The 22,351-nt window shown below is 41.6% G+C and overlaps 1 protein-coding gene across 1 annotated transcript in view; it reads right to left on the reverse strand.

Annotated features, from left to right (window-relative positions):
- The window catches only part of LOC115135060 (glutamate receptor ionotropic, delta-1-like), a 57,066-nt gene that overhangs the window by 30,806 nt on the left and 3,909 nt on the right, over positions 1-22,351 (reverse strand). Inside the window, exons 3-6 of the mRNA XM_065023163.1 lie at positions 15,746-15,919; positions 13,497-13,658; positions 11,625-11,744; positions 1,084-1,185 (exon numbers count right to left, since the gene is read on the reverse strand). Of these exons, the coding sequence (XP_064879235.1) occupies positions 1,084-1,185; positions 11,625-11,744; positions 13,497-13,658; positions 15,746-15,919 (558 nt within the window). The remainder of the gene's footprint in view (positions 1-1,083; positions 1,186-11,624; positions 11,745-13,496; positions 13,659-15,745; positions 15,920-22,351) is intronic.

The following is a 22,351-nucleotide window of genomic DNA, read 5'->3' on the forward strand; positions in this document are numbered from 1 at the left end:
ACTGCAGGAAATTATCTATAAAAGTGCAAAAATGTCTCTCTACCATAAGTCAAGATGACAATTTTTGGCCACTAAAATGTTGCTTCGGGCCCTCAAAGGGTTAGGGCCGGCCTTTTCGTAAGATCTACAGAGCCAGATTGAGAAGAAGACCTCACATTATGTCCTAATCCTACTACACAAGAAATGACATAGTGACCAGGCGGAGTATAGCATCAAAGTCGACAGTTGGTATTGAGTTGGTAGTGAGATGGCATTGAGTTGGCAGTGAGTTGGCAGTGAGTTGGCAGTGAGTTGGTAGTGAGATGGCATTGAGTTGGCAGTGAGTTGGTAGAGAGATGGCATTGAGTTGGCAGTGAGTTGGTAGGGAGATGGCATTGAGTTGGCAGTGAGTTGGTAGGGAGATGGCATTGAGTTGGCAGTGAGTTGGTAGGGAGATGGCATTGAGTTGGCAGTGAGTTGGTAGGGAGATGGCATTGAGTTGGCAGTGAGTTGGTAGGGAGATGGCATTGAGTTGGCAGTGAGTTGGTAGGGAGAAGGCATTGAGTTGGCAGTGAGTTGGTAGGGAGATGGCATTGAGTTGGCAGTGAGTTGGTAGGGAGATGGCATTGAGTTGGCAGTGAGTTGGTAGGGAGATGGCATTGAGTTGGCAGTGAGTTGGTAGGGAGAAGGCATTGAGTTGGCAGTGAGTTGGTAGGGAGATGGCATTGAGTTGGCAGTGAGTTGGTAGGGAGATGGCATTGAGTTGGCAGTGAGTTGGTAGGGAGATGGGATTGAGTTGGCAGTGAGTTGGTAGGGAGATGGCATTGAGTTGGCAGTGAGTTGGTAGGGAGATGGCAGTGAGTTGGTAGGGAGATGGCATTGAGTTGGCAGTGAGTTGGTAGGGAGATGGCAGTGAGTTGGCAGTGAGTTGGTAGGGAGAAGGCAGTGAGTTGGCAGTGAGTTGGTAGGGAGAAGGCAGTGAGTTGGTAGGGAGATGGTAGTGAGTTGGTAGGGAGAAGGCAGTGAGATGGCAGTGAGTTGGTAGGGAGAAGGCAGTGAGTTGGTAGGGAGATGGCAGTGAGTTGGTAGGGAGAAGGCACTTACCAGTAATGTTACCACTTTGACCGTCACTCCTTGCATGCCGTTTTCTATACGACTCTCCTTTAGACTACCGTTCAGCCCACGAGTTGAGTCCCAAGTTGCCAACTGAGAGAGAGAGGGAAAGTGAGGCGAGAAGGGAGAGGGAGTGTCAGCAATATAATTAAACAATCTATTATCTTCAATGAAAACACAAATTGGTGTGTGATGACAAATCTAATCACCGTAGTTGGCACACATGACTCACTCACTTTTAAGAAGCACGGGGAACTGGCCATACAAATAGATGAGCTGGTCACCAAGGCAACAAGAGCTGCCTCTAGCACAGTAACAGGGTCCTCTATCTAAATGCTACATCAGTCGCACAGCTTGCAACCATACTGAGGGAGTACGGACTGAGCAACTTATCATGGCAATAGATGCTGATTGCTAGAGTTGGTGGTGATGACATTGATGATGATAATGATGATGGGAATGGAGATAATGATGTAGACCTTGACGGTGGTGCCAACAACAATGCACTGCAAGGGTTACAAATAAAACAGAAACATTATTATGTTCATCTGAGAAAAAAATACAACATCTGCTGTGTGAAAAGTTATTTCTCAAATATTTTATGGAAACAAATCCTTGTCCTTCAATGTGCTTCAGCTAGTGCAACTCAATGTATTATGCAACTAATACAACGACGTGAATGTCAGTTTGACAGAATGACAGCTAATGAAAGCAGATAACACACATCCCATTGGTTTAACCACCTCACCGAATCCCAATCCCCTCACGAATATCAACCCTCGCTCTATTCTGGCTACCTTTGCACCTCACTGGGGAAGTAGAAGTTGTCTTTACTGTTAAGTTCTTAATCACAGTTGCTAGCTGGACAAAGAACTGACAGCTCTTTGGTAGCAGCCCAGGGACCAAGCTGACAGGACAAGAGAGCTGGCCTCAGGCCAGACACCAGGACTGTATCTACACAGAGCATAGCTCAGTCTTCCATATGCAGCATGCCCTCTCTCATGGCCGTCCTGCTGCCTACAGCCTATTACAATAATGGTGGGCTGAATGTTTCAAAACTAATATAAAACACTTTTCTTATTAGCTTGTTTCAAATCATGTTTATAAAAAATGTTATTTGGTTTGTTGGGTTTGTTCCAATCACATACTTTCTTCCACTTTCTATCAGACCAGGAAATTTAAATTAATTTATTAACTCATTACAGTAAAACTTAATTTCACACAGTTAATCCCTTTTAGCACTATTCCCAGTAGTCCACTATTCACACAAACCCATTAATACAAAAGGTCAGTTAAGACCTTGGGAGTCTTTGTTCTGTGCCAATAAAAGAGATCCTTCCCTGCTTTAATATGACACACAATCGTATACTGTGGTGTTGTCTATTGTCTGGATTGTGTAAAATCCTGTGCAACAGAGTGGACCTCCCAGTGCAGGAGACCTTACAACTTCCATTCACAACAAAGGACTTCAGTAACCCTGGAGAGGAGAACAAGAAAGAGGAATGGGAGATCAAAACTCTTAGCCATGGGTTATTTTAATACTTGGGGTTTCATCACAAGCCCAACTCTAAACTTTGAACGCTGATAGCGTTATGAAATATTGAGTGCTCCCTCGCTCATTCCCTGTTTCCTTTTCTCTCAAATTGAACATGATTTGTTGGGTTTGAAAGAGCGAGAAAAAAAGACGAAGGAAAAAACATCTATTTGCGTAGTTTGAAAAGACAGGTTTTTCATGCTGTGTATACAGTGCATTCGGAAAGTATTCAGACCCCTTGACTTTTTCCACATTTTCTTAGGTTATAGACTTGTTCTAGAGAATTTTTAAAATCATCAATCTATACACAATACCCCCATAATGACAAAGCAAAAACGGGTTTTTAGAAATGTTTGCTAATTTATTAAAAATAAGAAACTGAAATATCACATTTACATAAGCATTCATAACCTTTACTCAGTACATTGTTGAAGCACCTTTGGCAGCGATTACAGCCTCCAGTCTTCTTGGGTATGATGCTACAAGCTTGGCACACCTGTATATGGGAAGTTTCTCCCATTCTTCTCTGCAGATCATCTCAAGCTCTGTCAGGTTGGATGGGGAGAGTCCCTGCACGGCTTTTCTTCTTGGCTGTGTGTTTAGGGTTGTTGTCCTGTTGGAAGTTGAACCTTCGTCCCAGTCTGAGGTCCTGAGTGCTCTGGAGCAGGTTTTCATCAAGGATCACTCTGTACTTTGCTCTGTTCATCTTTGCCTCGATCCTGACTAGTCTCCCAGTCCCTTCCTCTGAAAAACATCCCCACAGCATGATGCTGCCACCAACATGCTTCACCATAGGGATGGTGCCAGGTTTCCTACAGACATGACACTTGGCATTCAGGCCAAAGAGTTCAATCTTGGTTTCATCAGACCAGAGAATCTTGTTTTTTATTGTCTGAGAATCTTTAGGTGCCTTTTGGCAAACTCCAAGCAGGCTGTCATGTGCCTTTTACTGAGGAGTGGCTTCTGTCTGGCCACTCTACCATAAAGGCCTGATTGGTGGAGTGCTGCAGAGATGGTTGTCCTTCTGAAAGATTCTCCTATCCCCAATCGGGTTCTCCGTCACCACCATGACCAACCCCCATCTCCCCCTATTGCTCAGGAAGAGTCTTGGTGGTTGCAAACTTCTTCCATCTAAGAATAATGGAGGCCACTGTGTTCTTGGGGACCTTCAATGCTGCCAACATTTTTGGTACTCTTCCCTGTGCCACGACACAAACCTATCTCAGACAAAACGCTCTACAGACAATTCCTTCGACCTCATGGCTTGGTTTTTCTCTGACATACACTGTCAACCGTGGGACTTTTTATAGAGAGTTGTGTGCCTTTCCAAATCAAGTTCCAATCAATTTATGTTACCACAGGTGGACTAATCAACTTATAGAAACATCTCAAGGATGATCAATGGAAACAGGATGCACCTGAGCTGAATTTCGAGTCTCATAGCAAAAGGTCTGAATACTTATGTAAATAAGGTATCTGTTTTTTATTTGTAATAAATTTGCAAAAAATTCTAAAAACCTGTTTTTACTTTGTCATTATGGGATATTGTGTGAAGATTGCTGAGATTTTTTTTTAATAAGGTTGTAACGTAACAAAATGTGGAAAAGGTCCATTGGTCTGAATACTTCCCGAAGGCACTGTATACTGTATCAGTGGTTGTGGAAAGCATGGTAAGAATGTTTCAATGAAAGTATACTTTGGGTAAACACATTTGTTTATATATGCCTACTGTGCAGTGTACAAAGCAGGATCAATGCCAGTAATGTGGATTCTGTGAGAAGCCTTTGTTTATCATTTACCGCCAATGTAAGCCTAAACAGAAACATCTAGCGATCAATGTCAATACATTCAGGACAGAACATACTCTGTGAGTGTACAAACACTACTGTATGTCCAAATAGAAACGACAGACAACAGGATAGTGATGATCTGATGTTCCTTTATCCCTCAAAACTCCGTTCTCATGGTCCAGCCTCTGCTTCTTCTTGAAGACCTTCAGATTATGCTGCAAAACAGGGGACTCTCTTACTCATACTTAATCACTGTACAAAGAAAGTCTGATTGGTTCTCTGACTTCCAAAGACAGTGTAATGATCTTTCTGTGTTTCTATAGGGAATTCATTTGGTGTGTGGGTGGGATATTAGACATTTTAGTCATTATCCAGAGAGACATATAGGAGCAATTAGGGTTAAGTGCCTTGCTCGGGGGCACATCAACAGATTTTCCACCTAGTCGGCTCAGGGATGGTTATTGGCCTAACGCTCATAATCGCTAAGCTACATGCCAGAAAGCAACATTCGGTTGTCTTCTAAACTCTAACTTTAAGCATCAGCTGTCAGAGCAGCTTACCGATCACTGTACCTGTACACAGCCAATCACACCCAACTACCTCATCCCCATATTGTTATTTATCTTTTTGTTCTTTTGCACCCCAGTATCTCTACTTGCACATCATCATCTGCACATCTATCACTCCAGTGTTAATGCTAAATTGTAATTATTTTGCCTCTATGGCTTATTAATTGCCTTTACATCCCTACTCTTCTACATTTGCACACACTGTACATAGATTTTTTCTATTGTGTTATTGACTGTATGTTTGTTTATGTGTAACTCTGTGTTGTTGTTTTGTTGCCCTGCTTTGCTTATCTTGCCAGGTCACAGTTGAAAATGAGAACTTGTTCTCAACTGGCCTCCCTGGTTAAATAAAGGTGAAATAATTGTAAAAAAATGTCATTAAAAAGTATGATGATGAAGATCAGCTTGTCTTTGCACCTGGTCAATGTCTATTACAATCTAGTCTAACACGTCCGTATTCATTTGGTCCTTGTGTGTGTGCTTGTGTGTGTGTGTGTGTGTGTGTGTGTGTGTGTGTGTGTGTGTGTGTGTGTGTGTGTTTACGCTAAATGTCACTGCTTTCTCCCTGCTTCACATGGGGCTATTTTCCCCATGAGTGGGCAGGTCCTCTGGGTACCACAGAGAACTCTCTCCAGGCCCTTTACTAAAGACTTCTACTACACAAAGCTCCGCATACAAAGGTCATACAAAAGAACACAACCATGTCCTTTGTGACATGCAGATAACACATGAAGGAGATAAGAAGACTACAAGATGTACTGTAATGTCTAAAACTATTTTCAATTAGATTTGTTTATTTGTAACACTTTACAATACATTTAGAGTGCACTTGCATGCCCGCGTGTGTCTTAGTGCAGAGATCAACACAAAATGACTAACTTTGTGTCACGCTCTGACCTTAGTTCCTTTTTTACGTCTCTATTTTGGTTTGGTCGGGGCGTGAGTTGGGGTGGGCATTCTATGTTGTTTTTCTATGTTTTCTTTTCTATGTGTTTGGCCTGGTATGGTTCCCAATCAGAGGCACCTGTCTATCATTGTTTCTGATTGAGAACCATACTTAGGTAGCCTTTTCCCACCTGGTGTTTGTGGGTAGTTGTTTCCTGTTTTGTTTGTTTCGATATTCATCTCTTACATTCACTTTGTTATTTTGTATTTTCGTGTTCTGTGAATATAAATAATCATGGACACTTACCACGCTGCGTTTTGGTCCGATCCTTCCTACTCCTCATCCGATGAAGACGAAGATCGTTACACTTTGACCTAGCATGATTTTTTCTCCATATAGGATTGTATTTCAAGAAAAGCTCTGACGAAGGCCTTGAGGCCGATACGTAAAGCTTAATGAAGAGCAGTGATACTAGCAAGAGTAGTGTGCGGGTTTCTTATTTTTTCTCATCTTATTCAACTGTTACCATGCACCTGCAACGAAGGTTACTGAGGTGTGCGATTGCCTTTTGAATTGAGAAAAGTAGAGAAACACAAATGAATAAATGACTAATGATTTTGTAATGTTCTTCTTCTTGGAAAGGAAATGCTGCTGTGACGACTATAGTTTATGACAGCTATTGACACTGATATGGTAACTGCAGGCTTATCTAGTTTATAACTATCCATAACAGAACTCCACAACACTGAACTATGCAAAGGATGTCAAAACACCTTACACTCAAAACTACATAATGATCTTCAGCATCAGTTCCAAGTTGGCAAGTGAATATACTGTTCATTTTCACAGTCCCCTCCAAAAGGCCTCATTAAAACAGTTTGCCTTGTTTGAGCAATTTCCACCATCAGCACCAAAAGCCTGATGTTTACATATCGACATCCCCATCACACCACCAAGATCCTAATTTACCACAAAATTCTTACTCCCTCGTAGTCTGCCGTGCAGTGTGTATGTGTGCGTAGAGAGGTCTTTCTGAATATTTTTAGTCCCATGGTTACCTTTGTGTCCCTTAACTGGGATAAAACGATGGGGCGGGGTCTGAAGCTTTACCCCACTCCCCCTGGAATATATGATAAACAATCTTAGCGTACAAAATTACATTTTAAAGAGCTCCAAAGCAGAGACAGGCAGATGTGGTGCCTGTCTGTCATTCTAGCCTCCCACGAGCTTCCACTACTCTATCTCTGCGTTAGATGGTAATAGAGAATAAGAGAGGGAAGGAATGCGAGAGAGAGAAAGAGAGGGTGGTAAAGAGAGATTACCTATCGACTTCCCTGCAAAGATTACATCGCTCAGAGAAGAGCCAATGAGGGTCATGGCATATGGCTAGGATGGAAGTCCTATGTTACCTAAGGGACTTCTTTCTCTTACACTCACTCTCTCTTTTCATCTGTTTCTCTTCCTGTCTATTTCTATCTGTGTACGATATGTATTCAGGAGGACTAACAGACAAATGAATAGCTTTTTAAATGAGAAACATGAGTAGGAACTCATTAACTAAATCTGCTGACTGAACCAAGAACCACAACATACATCGCTCAGCAGCACTGAGCGATTGCTAGAGGAAACTAAGTGTACATATAGCAACTAGGAAATAGTATTTCACTCTTCATTTGGTTCAGACCCCAATAGTTACTTCAACTGAGAGGCATCAGGTCATTGAAGCAATGGATTGAATGCAGATACATGATGATGTAGGAGAGGTAACCGAGAGGACCAGAAAAGTAACATGATAATGTCCTTAGATCCTACTCAATATTATTTTCCAAAGTGAGACTGTTGTTTGTGATGTCCGACATGAGAAAGCTGAATCAGTCCCACACTCATCACCAGGGGCCTCTTTACCAATATTGTGTAGAAACTATTTTAAAATACTACTTGTGAATGGAATTTAGAATTTTGTATCAAACATTCCTGTGAGCGTCACACCCACACAGGCAAGAGATAACCATTGTTAAATACCAATTGTTCTCAGCCTTGGTGCTCTGTGCGCAACCTTGGCTATTTGCATTTCGAAACACCCCTAATTAATAATTTATGCTATAAATCCTCCCTTTAAACCATGTGGGGAATATACAACGCCTTACGATGAAATACAAAGTTGCAAACAAAAAAAGGCAGATTTTGCTGATCTGCAGAATGAACAAATCGCGCGTACCACCTGGCCACATTGTCACCACGTTCAACAGCACCATTTGCAATCTTTTGCGCATCACATAACCTATCACCTGCACATTAAGAGTGGCCTGTTCTGTTGAACTCGTTTTGGGATGGTGCTCTTATGGTGATGTTGGTGTCGTCTATTGCTCCGTTCATATTTGGATGGCAAAGAAACTCCTCTGGACTTGGTGTATGGCATCCAAAACATTGGCTAATCGAGGGCTGTGAGATGCCGACCGGCAAACCCCCGCTAAAAAGTGCCTGTTGCCAAAAACCTGAGGGTGGAGATCACTTGGATGTGCACCGGAATGGCATACGTAGGTCTTAAACCCTCGCAAAAATCCTAGTAGATTGGTTTTGGGAAGCAATATCTGATGAGCCAATCTATACTTTCTGCAAAAAAAGTCTCACCTGTCTCTAAAAACCCTCTCTCTGTGAAATGCAGAGTGTGCCAAATCTTCCAACAGAGCAAGATCAGCCTCTCATTCGATATCCCATTATCTCAGTCTTTTATAGTGGTGTTTCACTTTCACATGTGCCTCTAATTTAACAAATACTGTACTTTATATGGATTATTATTGTAAGAAATACACTGATGTGGTCAAATGATATGACTGTCAAGGTATGTTGCATGAATTCACAATGGAAATACAATGAATTTGAAATATTATTAAATTTTTACTCTTTTTTACATTTTCAATATATACAGTGATTTGAAAAGTATTCAGACTTTTTCCACATTTTGTTATGTTACAGCCTTATTCTAAAATGGATTAAATCCACACACAATACCACATAATAACAAAAGCAAAAACAGTTTTTTAGACATTTTTGCAAATGTATTAAAAATACAAAACTGAAATATCACATTTACATAAGTATTCAGACCCTTTACCCAGTACTTTATTGAAGCACTTTGGCAGCGATTACAGTGTCAAGTACTCCTGGGTATGACGCTACAAGCTTGGCACACCTGTATTTGGAGAGTATCTCCCATTCTTCTCTGCAGATCCTCTCAAGCTCTGTCAGGTTGGATGGGTGTCGCTGCACCGCTATTTTCAGGTCTCTCCAGAGATGTTTGATTGGGTTCAAGTCCGTGTGTCTTTCTATATCATGTCCAATCAATTTGATTTACCACAGGTGGACCCCAATCAAGTTGTAGAAACATCTCAAGGATGATCAATGGAAACAGGATACACCTAAGCCAAATTTAGAGTCTCATAGCAACGGACTGAATACTTACGTAAATATGTTTTTTTTTTTTTAAATTAATATTTTTTTTAAACATTTGCAAACATTTCTAAAAACTTGTTTTTGCTTTGTCATTATGGGGTATTGTATTTGATCCATTTTAGAATGAGAGAGTAACGAAAAACATTTGGAAAAAGTCAAGGGGTCTGAATAATTTCCGAATGCACTGTATTTACCCCATCCTACGCTTGACAAGCCATTCCCCTATTCCATCACTTTGCACTGTGAGTGCGTATGGTCATGGCTGTGCATGCATTTATGCACACTCTCATGCAAACGTTCATATTCATAAATCTCACACTTTGCATGGAAATTATCCTACGCATGTTTTACGTACAAATGATTGCCTACGCATGATTGACAAATGAGACCCCAGGAACATATGAACAGGCCATTAAAGGGGAAAGAGGAGAGCTACTTGTGTTTGTGTCTATTGTCCCCAGTAAATGGTCATGCTGCTAGAGGAAGGCAGACAGGAATACTGATAATGAACAACAACACTGAATGCATCTGGCATACCATTAGCTGACCCTCCCGTGCCCTGCCTCTAATGATTTCAAGAAACCAGTGTTCCAGTGTTTGTGTGTTCTCTGCATGCTGTCTCTTTTGTGTCTGCACCTGTTTTTCAGCACAGGTAGTGTCCTCATCTGACCATGTGTGTAGTATGCATGTAACAATAATAATCATAATAATTGATTACATTTGCAAAGCGCATTTCATTATACAGAATAATCTCAAAAGTGCATTAAATAGAAATATAGGTATATATTTTTTACCTATACTGTGTGTGTGTGTGTGTGTGTGTGTGTGTGTGTGTGTGAGCGTGTGTGTGAGTGTGTATGATTTCCGCATTTGCTAATGGCCATATTATGATGAATTGGCTTCATAACTCCAGTTAGGTAGTCTAGTGATTAAATCTTCATTACAGCGCCCAGTCTCTCCCTGCTCCACATAGATTGCCAGTAAACTAATTTCCTCTTTATTCTGCAGTAATTTTATGACTGAACCAACAGCAAACAACTCTCACAGTACACACAAACAAAGCATACAATTTTCTGGTTTGGGTTAGTTCGTTTTCGCACACCGTCACATCGTTTTATCCCAGTTAAGAGACACAAAGGTAACCATGGGATTGAAAAAAATATTCAGAAAGAGCTCCCTACACACACACACACACACACACACACACACACACACACACACACACACCTTGACGTTTGGTCTCCAAATGAATGCTGTCTAATTTCCTCTTGTGGCTCTTCCAATTGAGATACTGACCCACTAATGAGTATCAGAAGTAAATCTGTGATAGCTATTGAAACACTGCACCACACTGTATCTGCACAACATAGTATGTATCTCTTTAAGCTGGTTTCGTTGTCTTGGTCTCAGCTCCACTCTATTGCCTGATGGAGATCTCCAGTAGAGGGCACTCTTCCTCTTGACACTTGACAACTACATTCATACCACTTGCCTTCTTCCACATTTTGCTGTTACAGGCTGAATTCAAAATTCGATTGAAAATGAAATCGAGAAATATCTCATTTACATAAGTACTCACAACCCTGAGTCAATACTTTGTAGAAGCACCTTTGGTAGTGATTACAGCTGTGAGTCTTTCTGGGTAAGTCTCATTATTCTTTTCTAAATTATTCAAGCTCTGTCAAATTGGTTGTTGATCATTGCTTGACAGTCATTTTCTGGTCTTTCCATAGTTTTTATACCAGATTTAAGTCAAAACTGTAACTTGGCCACTCAGGAACATTCACTGTCTTCTTGGAATCTGTGTTTGAAATTCACTGCTCGACTGAGGAACCTTACAGGTAATTGTATGTGTGGGGTACATAGAAGAGGTAGTCATTCAAAAATTATGTTAAACACTATTATTGCACACAGAGTGAGTCCATGCAACTTATTATGTGACCTGTTAAGCTATTTTTACTCCTGAACTTATTTAGGCTTGCCATAACAAAGGGGTTGAATACTTATTGACTCAAGACACTTCAACTTTTCATTTGTAATTAATTTGTAAAACATTTGAAAAACATAATTCCACTTTGCCATTATGGTGTATTGTGTCTATGCCAACAATCTTAATTGAATACATTTTTAATTCCGGCTATAAAACACAACAAAATGTGTAAAAAGTCAAGCAGTGTGGAAAATTTCTGAAGGCACTGATTGCGTATTTTCTTTCATGAAACGAAACAAAACGTATCAATATGACAAACAAACTGCGAGTGAAACAGGATGTCCATTTGTGTTGTTCAATATTGACTCACCCGTTTGACATCTTTACCAAACGTCTCACTGTAGCTGGTCCCCAGGATCTCAAACTGGACGTGGGAGTTGGAACCTCCTGCACGGAAGTCCATCATTCCTGTGAGCCCGGTGATCCGTCTCTATGGCAACAACATAATAACAAGGATATTTTAAGTGGTCTCTAATCAAACAATCAAAAATCAAATGTACTGTATTTTATAAAGCCCTTTTTGCATCAGCAATTGTCACAAAGTGCTTTACAGATACCCAGCCTAAAACCCCAAGCAATGCCTTCCTAGAAGGCAGGAACCTAGGAAAGTTCAACGCTTTAATATGCTTTGAGAAGTCTATAACATGTTCAGCAATCATCTAAGTTGATTGTTTAACATTTCTGTGAAGTACACTACAACACAACCTATGCATTAGTACCAATGGATCAAGAACCATTCAAATGAGGTGGTTTGGCCAGGATACTTTATACACTCGTACTGAACAGCCTATAATATAGCTACTACTAGCTGGACCAAGGTTACCAGCTCAATCCCCATACATAACATTAAGAACCTGATTGTAAGTCAATGATAAGAACATGTGCTGATAAGGACATCTACTGGGTTGCAAAATGATGTGCGTTTGATGATGTGCAAAGTAAGTGAAAATGGCTCAGTGGTAAAGATGATCGAGGACTACATGAAAAGGAGGGCTGAGCACGCCCCCATTCTCATCAACAGGGCTGTAGTGGAGCAGATTGAGAGCTTCAAGTTCCTTGGTGTCCACATCACCAACACACTAGAATGGTCCAAACACACCAAGACAGTCATGAAGAGGGCAGGGTAGCCTAGGGGTTAGAGCGTTGGACTAGTAACCGAAAGGTTGCAAGTTCAAATCCCCGAGCTGACAAGGTACAAATCTGTCGTTCTGCCCCTGAACAGGCAGTTAACCCACTGTTCCTAGGCCGTCATTGAAAATAAGAATTTGTTCTTAACTGACTTGCCTAGTAAAATAAAAGGTAAAATAAAAAAATAAAAATATTCCCCCTCAGGATACTGAAAAGATTTGGCATGTGTCCTCAGATCCTCAAAAGGTTATACAGCTGCACCATCGAGAGCATTCCTATTGTTTGCATCACCACTTGGTATGGCAACTGCTCGGCCTCCGACCGCAAGGCACTACAGAGGTAGTACGAACGGCCCAGTACATCACTGGGGTCAAGCTTCCTGCCATCCAGGACCTCTATACCAGGCGGTGTCAGAGGAAGTCCCTAAAAATTGCGAAAGACTCCAGCCACCCTAGTCATAGACTGTTCTCTCTGCTACCGCACAGCAAGTGGCACCGGAGCGCCAAGTCTAGGTCCAAAAGTCGTCTTAACAGTTTTCACAGTACCTGTTCTATTAGGTGCATGTGACAAATAACATTTGATTTGATGGTGCTTGCAATGCCAGGGTGGTGGGTTCAATTCCCATGGGGGACCAATACAAACCAATGAATGCCCCCACTACTGTAAGTCGCTCTGGATAAGAGCTCCTGCTAAATGACTAAATTGGAAGTGAGTGTTTGAGTGAAATTGTGATTAGTCATCATGACTTCAAAAGAGAACCATTATTATTACAATAAGTGGTTGACTTTTTTAAACATTTTCATGAAAACACTTTTGTTAATTTATAAATTATTCACTTTATGAAGTTTTAAATCACAGCCTCTAAATTGATGTAATCAAGTATATTTTGTTCCAATATTTTCTTAATTTGGATCAACTCAAAAGACAGAATCATTCTGCTTGTATATCTGTTTTCAAAGAGCTTAGATTCATGTGAGAAGAATGCCACATGAGAACGAAAGGAATCCATTTCTATGTAATATGACTTAGTCTGCAATGTCGTGTGTTGCCCTACCTTCTGGATGGTGTCCAGCATAGACCAGCCTCCATTCCAAGGCTTGGTGGACTTCCTCATGCAGTTCAGACTGGCCATGCTATGCCACTTCCTGTCCTCCAGCTTACTGTAGAAGGCGTTGGCCAACATCAGCACACTGTCATACAGGTACAAGCTGGAGACCTGGGGAGAAACAACACATCAAAATATATTCTATGAAAGGTGTTGAGCAGAATCAGCAGTGACACGCAACTATTATCCTAGTTTGAGACTTTGTAGGGAAAAACTCCCAAAACGAGATACTCAAAAGTACTTGTTGAACCGTGTGAAGGTTGACAAGACCAACATAAAAGCGGCTCCTCTCTGCCACTGCCCCTGTGAGGTTTTGGGGAAATTAAGTTCTCAGTAGGGAATATACACTTTTCCCAGCATGGCCACAGAATGAAAGGGAGAGACAGACCCATGGTGCTATTCACCTGGGGAGCAGAACACACCCGGTCTGACACTGCAACGACAGCTTTTATGTTACAGACAAGAGATATGAAAGACCACAAGTTTTTTTATGATAGAAAAATACATGTCTGTTGAAATGCCACAGAGCATTTGTGGTCCAGCTTTTCTAACTTGTCTGTAGGAAATTGTGATTGGGATTTATTGAAGGAACACTGGACAAAGACGAGCCCAAACACGTTCCCTGGAATTTTCAGTTGGTATACAAATAGGCGCAATGGATGCCTGAGTCCACAGCATGCTTTCGATATGAGGGACACCAACAATGGCATGTATGAATGGCAGGGAACAGCAACAACATGAGAAATATTTGCTGAATGCCACCATTCCTCAGGCACCCCAGTCACAGACTGTTCTCTCTACTACTGCATGGCAAGCGGTACCGGAGCGCCAAGTCTAGGACCAAAAGGCTTTTCAACAGCTTTTACCCCCAATCCACAAGACTCCTGAACAGGTTTTCAAATGGCTACCTGGACTATTTGCATTGTGTCCCCTGCCCCCCAATCCCTCTTTTAGGCTGCTGCTACTCTCTGTTTATCATATATGCATAGTCACTTTAACCAGACATTCATGTACATACTACCTCAATTAGCCCGACCAACCGGTGACCCCACACATTGGCTACCCGGACTATCTGTATGTCCTGCCACCCACCACCTGTCAACCACTCTTTTACGCTACTGCTACTTTCTGTTTATCACATATGCATAGTCACTTTAAACATACATGTACATACTCAATCAGCCCGACTAACCGGTGCCTGTATATAGCCTTGCTACTGTATATAGCCTTGCTACTGTATATAGCCTGGCTACTGTTATAGCCTTGCTACTGTATATAGCCTTGCTACTGTATATAGCCTTGCTACTGTATATAGCCTGGCTACTGTTATAGCCTTGCTACTGTATATAGCCTGGCTCCTGTTATAGCCTTGCTACTGTATATAGCCTGGCTACTGTTATAGCCTTGCTACTGTATATAGCCTGGCTCCTGTTATAGCCTTGCTACTGTTATAGCCTTGCTACTGTATATAGCCTGGCTACTGTTATAGCCTTGCTACTGTATATAGCCTGGCTCCTGTTATAGCCTGGCTACTGTATATAGCCTGGCTACTGTTATAGCCTTGCTACTGTATATAGCCTGGCTACTGTTATAACCTTGCTACTGTATATAGCCTGGCTACTGTTATAGCCTTGCTACTGTATATAGCCTGGCTACTGTTATAGCCTTGCTACTGTATATAGCCTGGCCCCTGTTATAGCCTTGCTACTGTATATAGCCTGGCTACTGTTATAGCCTTGCTACTGTATATAGCCTGGCTACTGTTATAGCCTTGCTACTGTATATAGCCTGGCTACTATCTGTCCTAAACAGTGTTCTACACTAGCTATGGAGCCTGCATAGTAAGTCACGGTCACTGCACACTAGATGGAATACAGAGAACATTTCTAAGACATTTGTAATGTTGGAAATCTGTGTGGCTGTGCAGCCCTGTGTAATCTGGTGATGGTGACAGACTGAGGGTTTTAACATTGAAGGAAATGACACCGTGTTAGAATGATGACAGCGTTCAATGTTGTCATGGCGCTGACAGGCAACTCGCTCTGGTCGCCCTTCAGTATTGTTTTGGTCATGGTCATGTTTCATCAGTACGTGGGGTGATATTGGGTGAATGACAAAGTACTCTGTGGAGTTCACTGATGGTGTGGATATATGGTGTGGCTGACGGTCATTAATAAAGTAATCTCAGTCACACTGACCTCCAGGGACTGCAGGTAGCCCTCCTGGGGGTCACAGAGCAGGGACGAGATGCGGTGGTTGTTCCTCATGCAGCGGATGTTGGTGTCTCTCCACAGAGGGAAGATCTGACGTATGACGGTCATCCGGCCCAATGAACTGTGGACCAACTCCATGATTTCTGTGTCACTCACCTCCTGCGGCAAAGAAGAGAGGATGGGGTAGGAGGGTTCATGGTCAAAACCATGAAAAGAAATCTAATAATTTACTAAAACGTTCACACTCTGTAGAAAGTGGTCTAAAAAACGGTCTATTCACACATTCATTATAGGACTAGGTACATGGTAACCATAGTGCAGGTATTGATTATAAAGTGAATCTTGTTACCAGTTCGTGTAACAGTTGAATATTAGTAGGATTAATCAATAGACCAATCAATAAATGCAAGCAATAAACACTCTTTCCAAAGTCAGGTTTTCAATTAGTTTTCAGCTGAATATGGATTGGGATCATCACTGTCTGATATCTCTCCGTTCCTCTGATCCAGGTATTCCCAAACTGGGGTATGCACAATGCGTTCAGGGGGGTGCCAAATAAAAATGTGATTCACATTTTCAGACAGTCCTTTTATATTTTCCAATGGGGCTATACATTGGGCTATACATTTTGGTAGCCTCGTTTCACTGCCCCAAAAAATAAAAAATGATCTAGTGTTCAGAGAAATAACAACACAATGTCAAATACAGGTAGCCTAGTCAAATAATTAACATCCAACCACATTAATCTTTACTCTCTCGCGGGAATTCCACTAACGGTCCGCATGTAGCCAAACGTAGCTGCTGCTCATTCCGTTTGCTTGAACATTGGTTTAAAAAAAAAGTAAGGCCCACGTCCATAGAGACACATTCCAGCTCTACTGGTAGTACTGCTCCTACCAGCAGTACTACACCTTCACCTGTCGACGACACAAGTTGTTCTACTTCCACGAGCACGTCCAAAGCTAACATCAGTAATTCTACATTTGTTGTTAGCCCAGCTAGCATGGACACTGACAGCTGTGAATCTGATGCAGCCAAAGAGCTACTGGCCCCTTACCCGGGAAAGCACCGAACAACAGACAGGAACGTCGGACCATCAAAGAGGCACAAATATGATGAGAACTACATTGATTTGGGGTTCACTTATCTTGGGAGTAGTGCCTTTCCTCATCCACAGTGTGTTATATGTGCAAAAGTACTACCTCACAACTCGATGAAACCTTCACTCTTGAAAAATAAGCCACAGGGGTTTTTGGAGCGAGAATTAAGATGACTTCCGAGTAGGAAGACATGTATAAAAGCAACAGATACCATTAATAAGAAGGGGCTAGAAGCGTCTTATATGGTGAGCTACCGAGTGGCTAGGACAGGCAAGCCCCATACTATTGTGGGGGGTCAATTAAGGAAGACATCCTCTTCTGCAAACTACTGGAAACCAGGACAACAGGAGAGGATATTTTGTATGTACTGGACAGCTTTGTGACATCAAATGGACTTTGGTGGTCAAGATGTGTTGGTAGCTGTACTGTTGGAGCAGGGAGACAGTGGAGTGGTAACGCACGTGCAAGCAGTTGCTCCTGACGCCACTTGGGTACACTACAACATCCACCGAGAGGCTCTTGCTGCCAAAGGAATACCTGACAGCTTGAAAGACATTTTGGACACTACAGTGAAAATGGTTAACTTCGTTAAAGCAGAGACAAGCTTAAAGTTTTCTTTACTGACCAAAATGTTCACTTGTCTGACAGTTTGCATGATTACGAGTTTCTCACACGACTGGCCTGCCTGGGTGATGTGTTTTCTTGTCTGAGTGATCTGAATCTAGGATTACAGGGACTCTCTGCAACTATATTCAATGAGCGAGACAAAATTGAGGCTATGATCAAGAAAAGTTGGAGCTTGTCTCTGTCTGCATTAACATGGACAACACACAGTTCTTTCCATCATTGTATGATTCTTTTGTGTGCAAATGAACTAAAGCTTACGAACAATGTCAAATGTGATATAGCGTAGAACCTGAGTGAGTTGGGTGCACAATTACGCAGGTACTTTCCCGAAAAGGATGACACAAACAACTGGATTTGTTATCCCTTTCATGCCCGGTCTCCAGTCCACTTACCGATATCTGAACAAGAGAGCCTCATTGAAATTGCAACAAGCGGTTCTGCGAAAATTGAATTTAATCAGAAGCCACTGCCAGATTTCTGGATTGGGCCGCGCTCAAAGTATCCTACCTTGGCAAATCGCGCTGTTAAGAAACTGATGCTCTTTGCAAACATGTACCTATGTGAGAGTGGATTCTCAGCCCTCACTAGCATGAGGCATAGACTGTGTGTGGAAATGATTTAAGACTGAGAGTCTCTCCAATACAACCCAACATTGCAGAGTTATGTGCATCCTTTCAAGCACACCCTTCTCATTAACCTGTGGTGAGTTATTCACAATTTTCGAATAACAAATAAAGTTTTATATCGAAGATGACTAAATAAAAAGCAAAATTATTGATTATTATTATATGATTATTTGTGCCGTCGTCCTATAAGAGCTCTTTATCACTTCCCACGAGCTGGGTTGTGACAAACTTATATTGTGTGTGTGTGGCAGGCTTACAATGATGGCAAAAAAACAACATTTGAGAGTGCATTGACCCTGGTGCTAGAGGGGGTACACAGTTGGAGGTTGAACGTTTTAAGGGGTATGGGACTATAAAAAGTTTGGGAACCACTGCTTTGATCAATTGACAAATAAACATCAACACTCCTTCAATTTCTTAGAATCATAGAGCATACACCAAACAGCTGTGGGTATGAAGGAAACTCATAAGTCATGTATGCAGACAGGGGTGATACAGTTATGGGTGAGAGGAATGAGTACAGGGCCAGACAGGGGATGACCTATGAAGGGTCAGATCAATAGTAATGAGAGCCAGAGCAGGACAGCAGTCAATGATTTGCCAATCAACCAGCATTGGGGTCAAACACCACAGTAATGAGGCAACTGACAGTTCAAACGTATTTGTGCTTCTCCGTCTCTCTCTCGCTCTCGATCTGGCCAAGTCAAATTTTTCTCTCTCAGACATCTCCAAGCCTCTGTTTCCCGTTAGCTGTCTCTCTGTCTCGCTTTCTCCCTTTTTTTATTTTTAACTTTGTGTCGATTTATCTCGCTCTCCTTGGCCTTTTGTTCTCTATCTCACCATCCAAGCTCATTCATTCCTTCGAGAAATGCATAACTGTTATGCAACAAGCATACAACCTCATCAATAATTTACTGGTTGTGTACTTTACTGCTTTTAGAAAGATGTACATGTATTTTTATACAGCACAAACACACTACACTATGAGTCATACAAACAGAATTTTGTAGGTGTTAAGTGTTTAAGTTTCCTCTTGACAGCCAGTCAACTGTAAACAATGGCTATTCATGAGGTGCTGTGTTGCATTAATCGGGTGGAATATGCCGCAGGATCGATGGAGGTATGACTTCACGTTCAGGGCCGTCCTTCCTGTCCTGACCTGTCAGAACGTTCCACCACCACCACAGGTTACGTCTGTGACATCACTTGACACTGCAGTGACCTTGATGAAGCCATTTTACTAACAAGACAACAATGACCATAGATTAGGGGTTTTACATAAATGCATGGATCATTAAAGGGGCACTCAGTTGTCCATTTTTGGACTTATAAATGAATGATATGTACCCATTAATTAATGAAGAATATAAATGATAAATGCCTCATGAGCTTAGTCCAAGTGTTGTACCCCATTAGAACCAAAATATTGATTGTTTACAAACAAGCGATTATTATATATGCCTCATGAGCTTAGTTCAACTGTTGTAAAACGGCTTGTTTTACTCTAAGGTTTGTAAATAAAGTCAATGTAAACACACACTATCTAGCCTCTCAACATGGTTACAACTCTAATTTTTATATCACGGATGGTCAGTCCTTGCATCAATAGCTCTGTCTATGAATTGATGAGCGGTTCCATTTTTCCAGCCCCGTCCCTCAGCTTTTTACCCAAACAAGTGCAGGGAAACGCTTTGCTATTGTTTCCACTGCTGATCGCCGCTTTATGCTTCAAATGGCAAGGTCTTAGTATTTTTAACGGGGTGGGAGGAAGTTTGGGTATGCAAGGAAAGAACATTGGTGGGTTACCCTTTGAGTTTGTTGATTCGTATGGCACCACTCTAACACAATGTGACTAACATCCACTATCGTGTTACTCTGTAATACAATTTCAGTACAGGTCAAAACCGTTATTAGAGAGCTAATACATAGCAGAATGGATGAATGTGAGAGAGATCAGCTGTTTATGCATTCAGTGTGGACATACACTTTGAGGGGAAAACAATAGCAACATTCAGATGACCTAGAAATGACCTAGGTAAATTGACCTAGTCAAGACAGGAAACCCAAAATTCAACAGAGGGTAGTTTCAATGACACACATCATCTAAATACATTAATCAAATCAAGCCTGGCTGACAGCTAAATTATCCTCAATAAGCCGCTCAATCATGTTATTAATCTTTCAAGATATATAAATAAAGAAATCCTGGTAATCACCATGGAGATTTAATTAGGAGTTAAGGTGCTTTTTGTTCTTCAACTTTAGACATGTATGCTGAGCAGCTCAGAGACTAAGGGAAGGACTGGGAGGGGATCTCTGGGATGTACTCTTAACCTAGCCAGGATGATCCCTCAACCCTAGTCTCTCTCTCTCTCTCTCTCTCATATATATATATATTGTGCAACTCAAAGCAGTGGATAATTACAGTATGTAATGGAGCATACATTACTATGGTTAACTAAAGTGCTTGTCTATTTCCGACTCAATGATTTATTACAGTTTTTTTGTCTAACTATGTTAATGTAAAATACACATACCTAATAAAAAAATAATGTCTTTGGATAGTAGAATTTGTTTTATTTCCCTCTACTATGCCCACTGTTGTTTCACAGATAGTGTCAACATTATTATCGGGCAGTTACCACGGACAATCAGTCATATCATCCCTGTCCTCCTTGACTCTGGCTGTCACGCCGCGTGACTCTAATCCATCACACACAGACTCAGGTGTCACCTCCTCTCTTTTTTTGTGAAAAAAAACAAATCCTGTTTGACTGCGTCATCCATCCATCCAGACAGAACCACCAGAGAGTGTCAACCACCCTCCCCTGTGCCAACATCACACCCTGGTTTGGCTGATGATTTAGAGAGAAGGATGCCTTGTTACTTCCTCCCACAAACATCAATCAATGATTTGTAACTGATCCTGTCTTGTGGTGAAGAAAGTGGAAGATTGACCAAATTTGGTATCAACAATTGCTGAAGTATAACATGACAAACCATCTCTTTTACTCTGCACCATTCTTTTTATAATTCTCAAAACTTTTCAGTAAATGTTCTTCTTTATCTTTCTCTCTCTCTCCCTCTCTCCTCTCCATCCATTCTCTACTTCAGCTCTCCTATCAGTGCCTTTCTCACCAGTTAAAGACCCAGTGCAGTCCTAATTCAGTTTTTCCTGTGTTTTATATCATATTGTACAACAGCTGATGAAACTAACACTGTAAAGGTATAAGTGTAATTTCCTGATAGTTGCTGGTTGAAAATACAATCTACACAGGACCTTCTAAATCAGCAGGTTTGCATGGGTTTCGGCTTTCCATGGTGACATCGACACGTGGTTAAATTGATTAGACCAATAACAAAAGAGTTCCAAAACTCTCTGCCAATAACAGCTTGTTTTCAGTTTTCCCCTTCCCACTCAGAATACTCCCAGACAGTGCTAGCTAAATCCTTGCTTGAGAAATAGTATTTTGCTAAAAAGCCCATTTTAATTTAAATCCAATTGGGAAAGGGAAATACAATACCTAGTCAGCTGAACAACTAAATGCATTCAACTGAAATGTGTCTTCTGCATTTAACCCAACCCCTCTGAACAGAGCAGTGCGGGGGGCTGCCTTAACTGACATCAATGTCACTGGCGCCTGGGGAACAGTGGGTGAACTGCCTTGCTCAGTGGCAAAATGACAGATATTTACCTTGTCAGCTTGGGGATTCGATCCAGAAATCTTTCGGTTTCTGGCCCAATGCTCCTACCCGCCAGGCTACCTGCCGCCCCTTACAGTAAGGTACTTAATTGTTACCCAGAAACTATTTGATGTTGATATAAAAATGGCTGCATTGGCCTTTAACTCTTCATATGAACTCATTCTGAACGGACTTTTGTTAGCAGTGACAATAGATTATCATAGCTGGTTGTGGTGGCTGATGAGACCTCGCTGCAGCCTCCATGTCCTAGTTAGCGCCGAGGCCCAGGGGGCAGAGAACTGACAGAGACAACCCCTCCTCTCCTGATGCCAGCCTGTCTGGCTTAAATGCATCACAGGGACCAGTGGAACACAGAAGCGTAGAACACAGGGCCTGGAGATTGCCTGGCTAAAATGGTTGCCCCCGCCCAGTCACAACACATAGTAATCATACTGGGGCATGGGGAATATATTTTAATCAGGATTAGGGGAAAGATGAACAGCGCAAAGTACAGAGAGATCCTTGATGAAAACCTGCTCCAGAGTCCTCAGACC

This window comes from Oncorhynchus nerka, linkage group LG10 (assembly GCF_034236695.1).
Source record: "Oncorhynchus nerka isolate Pitt River linkage group LG10, Oner_Uvic_2.0, whole genome shotgun sequence".
NCBI lineage: Eukaryota > Metazoa > Chordata > Actinopteri > Salmoniformes > Salmonidae > Oncorhynchus > Oncorhynchus nerka.